Source organism: Gavialis gangeticus, unplaced genomic scaffold (genome assembly GCF_001723915.1).
Source record: "Gavialis gangeticus isolate Ggan-Ray unplaced genomic scaffold, GavGan_comp1, whole genome shotgun sequence".
Classification (NCBI taxonomy): Eukaryota; Metazoa; Chordata; order Crocodylia; family Gavialidae; genus Gavialis; species Gavialis gangeticus.
In genome coordinates, this window is record NW_017728992.1 from 161,316,561 (window position 1) to 161,321,791 (window position 5,231).

At 42.2% G+C, this 5,231-nt stretch overlaps 1 protein-coding gene across 2 annotated transcripts in view; it reads left to right on the forward strand.

Annotated features, from left to right (window-relative positions):
- Nucleotides 1-5,231, forward strand: part of SPAG1 (sperm associated antigen 1) — a 70,898-nt gene that overhangs the window by 22,114 nt on the left and 43,553 nt on the right. For both annotated transcript variants that reach the window (XM_019528007.1, XM_019528008.1), the window contains 2 exons: nucleotides 783-913; nucleotides 4,212-4,318. In XM_019528007.1, the coding sequence (XP_019383552.1) occupies nucleotides 783-913; nucleotides 4,212-4,318 (238 nt within the window). The remainder of the gene's footprint in view (nucleotides 1-782; nucleotides 914-4,211; nucleotides 4,319-5,231) is intronic.

Consider the following 5,231-nt stretch of genomic DNA (forward strand, 5'->3'; position numbering starts at 1 on the left):
CCTTTTTTCCATTTTTTTAATTTTTTTTTTTTTTTTTTTTTTACAATGGTGAAAGGCCAATTAAATTACAACGGTGAAAGGCCAATTTAAATACTTTGTCTGTCCAGGCTTGTAAACTCTTCTGTAGGAAGAAACTTCCTGTAGACAAGTTATTCCACATTTGCACCTTCTCCTAAAACATTTGGTATTGGTCACTGTCAGAGACCAGATACCCTGCTAGTGCTAGCTGGGTACTAGTTTAATTCTGTATGGTAATTCCTATTTTCTTAAATTTAAAAAGTTATAAGATTTAAATAAGATGTATGATAAACTGTGCTTACAGCATTTTAAAGGAGTTACAATCATATTTAGTGTATAGCTATATGGAATAAGTACACTGTAACCAGATTATTTAATATTAAACTTGAATTTTTTTTCCAATGTACTGTCTGTCTTATCTTCCCACTCCAAATTGAAAGTAGACAGCACTTTATATTTAAGTGTTTTAGTTCATAAGGAAGATTTAATGAGCGACTAAGAGCTTCGAAACTTTTTTGCACAAAGCTTGTTGTACAATTGTGCCTGTATGTTGGCTTGATTTTAAAATCTCACTTTTCACTTCCTTTTTTACAAATTTCTAATTGTAACAATACCAGCTTACTGAAATTAAATTGAATACAATAAATGTTTATATAAAACTGAAAATAGTTACAGTTCGAAACTGAGTTCACTGAATTCTTATGTACTCTTGTTTTCTTGCTAGCAGACAGCTCACTGTGTCCAATATCCTTTGTCTTTTGTAGGAGTATATCAGTATTGCCAACTGCGGCTGCATATAACAACAAAGCTCAAGCAGAAATCAAACTTAAGGACTGGCACAGTGCTTTGCAGGATTGCGAGAAAGTATTAGATATGGAGCCTGGCAACCTAAAAGGTAAAATTAAATGTAAACTTTTCTGAGGATAATTTTGTTTTTAACAAAAGAGAACGCTAGTTCAGGATCCATTGAAGCCAAAGGGAGATCTTTCTATTGACTTCCATGATCACTAGGTCAGATCCCAACTGTGGAAGACTAGCTCCCCCTGCACTTAATTTCTTAATGGTAGTTTTGAGATTTGTTCAGATTTTGCTCCTGTGCTGGCTGATTTTTCTGGAACTGGCTGAAGCTACAAGAAGGTGGAAGCATGCAGCCAGATCATGCATTCAGAATGATTGCTAACAGCCTCATAGTGCATAGTTTCTTAATACTCATAGAGAGGCATTCCTTTTAGCAGTTCTAACAGCTAAATTAAACTGCAGTGAAAGACGTTGGTGTTGTGCTTTCTTACTAAGCTAAGTATTTGAAACCTAGTTAACTAAACTTGGACTACAAGAGTCTAGTACAAGAGAGTAGGTGTTGGGAAAATATTAGAATTGTAATATTTCACGTATTACCATATAACAATAGAATGTCATGTCGAATTATGTTGCCAAAAAAAGTAGAAAATTGGTTAACGATTAACACACGGTTATTGTAAAGTAGATGTAAGCTTTTATTTAATACAGAATTATTTTATATTTACATTGTAAATTTTGTTACCATATTTACTCAAATATAAGCCAACCCTGATTATTAGATGAGTCCCCAGTAGATTCTGTATATGGAAAATTTATAAATTTGATACAATTTTCCAAGTATAGAATCTAATTATTGGAGGTTTGTCTTGATTTTTTTTTCCAACCTCCCACTGCTACAGCAAGGAAAATAAATCTGGGGGGTCAGGTAGCCCTTTTGCCTGGCTCCCTCCCCCCAACTTCTTCCCTCTGAAGCCCTTTCCTCCCTCCTTAGTGTCAGACCCTGCTCTCCCTGAGCACATGGAAGTGAGGAATAAATTTGAAAAAAAATGACCTTGAAATAAACATAGCTGTAGCAATTTGCATATAACACCTATAGCCTTAGTTCACGCAGAAATAGTGCATATTACCTTTTTGAAACAGCTGCAAGTTTTACCACAGGTACTCTGTAAACATACTTTTGTGTGGCATTTTAGTACTTCCTATATATAATACAGATTATGCATTATATTAATCCATACCAAAAGGGTCATGATTTACCATATCCCTTCCATCCCAGGGAAGGTCTTAGAAAAGTTTATTAAAGAGGCCATCCTTAATGGACTGGCCAATGCCAGCATCCTGAGGGATAGCCAGTATGGGTTTGTTGCTGGTAAGTCTTGCTTGACCAACCTCATTTCCTTTTATGACCAGGTGACCTATCACCTGGACAAGGGAGAAGAGATTGATGTCATATATCTTGACCATGATCACTTCTTGGTGAAACTGACCAATTGTGGCCTTGGGTCCACCACGATCTGCTGGCTGGGGAATTGTCTCCGTGGCTGGACCCAAAGGGTGGTAACTGACGGAAGTCAATCATCATGGTGCCCTGTGACCTGTGGGGTCCCCCAAGGCCCTGTCCTTGGACCCATACTGTTCAACATCTTCATTTAATGATGTGGACATTGGAGTCAGAAGCGGACTGGCCAAGTTCGCCAGTAACACCAAACTTTGGGGCAAAGCGTCCACATCTAAAGACAGGAGGGCTATCCAGGCTAACATGGACAGGCTCAGCAGATGGGCAGAGGAGAACCTGATGGTGTTTAACACTGAAAAATGCAAGGTTCTCCACCTTGGTAGGAAAAATCTGCAGCGTCCTTATAGGCTCAGCAGTGCTACACTGGCTAGTACTATGGAAGAAAGAGATTTGGGGGTCGTCATTGACCACAAGATGAACATGAGCCTTCAACGCAACGCTGCAGCTAGTAAAGCGACCAAAACGCTGGCTTGCATCCATAGATGCTTCTCAAGGAAATCCCAGGACGTCATTCTCCCCTTGTACTTGGCCTTGGTGAGGCTGCAGCTGGAGTACTGCGTCCAGTTTTGGGCCCCACAATTCAAAACGGATGTGGAGAAGCTTGCGAGAGTCCAGAGAAGAGCCACGTGCATGATCAGAGGTCAGGAAAACAGACCTTACGATGACAGGCTGAGATCTATGAGGCTCTTTAGCCTGGAAAAGTGCAGGCTCAGGGGTGATCTGATGGCCACGTATAAGTTTATCAGGGGTGACTACCAGTACCTGGGGGAACATTTGTTCACCAGAGCGCCTCAAGGAGTGATGAGGTCGAACGGTTATAAACTACTGCAAGACTGTTTCAGGCTGTACATAAGGAAGATTTTCTTTACTGTCCAAGCCCCCAAGGTCTGGAATAACCTGCCATCGGAGGTGGTTCAAGCACCCATAATGAACACCTTCAAGAGCAAATTGGATGTTTATCTTGCTGGGATCCTATGACCCCAGCTGACTTCCTGCCCTTTGGGTGGGGGGCTGGACTCGATGATCTTCCGAGGTCCCTTAGAGCCCTAATGTCTATGAAATCTATGAAATATAACTTATTAGGCTGGGTCCCAACCAAGTCCAACAGCATTTCAACCCATGGTGACCCCACAGCTTGGCATGTATATGTACTCCAGATACCATCCCCACAAAGGATCCATGTACTGATTAGCCTACCTGTCATGATTGGAACATGGGTGTTCTTGTCATGAATCCTGGAATCCTTCAAAAATTCATATGCACATGAGGCATAGGGCAAGCTCATGGAGGGCAGAGCCACACTAATTATACGAGACAGGCTGGGTGGGGGGAAATGGAGGGATTTGGGGTAAATTGCTTGGGGCCCCATTTGGTGATGTTTGCCAGACATTTAAGGCTGGTGAAGAAACAGGAATAATTGGAAATGGGAAAGAAAGGTGCATCTCAACTGTGGGAGTGAAGAAGTTGAAACACATGCAGTGTAGTGGCTCACCATGACTTGAACAAGAGTCAGTGCTGAGGGGGGACTGCACTCAATGGGCTCTACCACATATTTTATTCAGATGGGTTGTGCTAATCTATGTTTGTTGAGAGCCATGTAGCCATGTACTTTATAATTATGCTCTGTGTTGGCTGTTTTTGATCAACTTCATAGTTAGTTTCCATTACTGAGCACATGGTGCTTTTCACAGTAGTTCGGAGATAGTCAGTGTATTTAATGTGGTTTCTTTGCATGCAAATAAAAAAGAGGGGCTTTTCCCCTCATGTTGATTGAGGGAGGACCTCATCTCACACATGAGTAAATATGGTAAATATAAATTGTTGTTTGACACACAATTTGGGACAATGCAATACAAATGTGTTCTTTGTTAATTTGTAGCTCTTATGCGCCATGCCACTGCAAATAAACATCTACAGAATTACCAGGCAGCTATAGAGGATTTGACCGAAGTATTGTACATTGAACCAGAAAATGCAGTAGCCAAGGTAAAGAATATCACTTGGTATTTCTAGAACAAGCATTGTCAACTGAGGGGTATGCAGGAAGGCCCTAGGGGTCTGTGTGGGTGGGCCAGGATGGAGCGCCACCACCCACAACCCTGTGCCACTGCCTCCCAGGGGCAGGGCAGTGGGGGAGGGGTGGTGAGGGTAGTGCCGCCCCTCTATAGGCCGCACAGGCACCACCTGCCCAGCTAGATTGGTGGGGAAGCTCATATGCAGTGGCCCCCACTGCCACTCACCACCCCGCACTACCACCACTGTGCATCTGGACATACCTCCCTCTCTCTTCCCCCCAGCTCTGCGTCTGGCTGCTGGTGGTACACTTCATAGATTCATACATACATAGATTGTAAGGAGCTGGAAGGGATCTTGGAAAATCATCAGGTCCAGCCCCCTCCACTAGGCAGGGAAAAACAACTGGGGTCAGGTGACCCCAGCAAGGTGACCGCCCAGTCTTCTTTGGAAGATTTCCAGGGTAGGCAATTGCATCACTGCTGGAGGGAGCTTATTCCACAGGCTGGACATCCTAACTGTGAAGTTTTTCCTAATGTTGAGCCTGAAACGGTCTTCCAGAAGTTTGTGGCCATTAAAAAAGGTTGAAAACCCCTGACTTAAGCATCCCTACCCTGTGCTGGTTGTTATGAACGCCATTCCTTGGCACCTAACTCTTCCCATGCATTACACATAGAACTTCAGTGTATAACTAGGGTTTGGGATTTCCACTCCCAGTCTGAGAGTGGCCTCACTTTTCTGAACAAGCTAATTTACTTTACTTTGAGGCCTCAACTACTGCCTTTTGATAATGGCAAATGCACAGGTATAAAACTTAAAAGATCCCAGTTAAAACACTTGTAAACCTACCAACATACATTTTTATATATATATATATATATACATA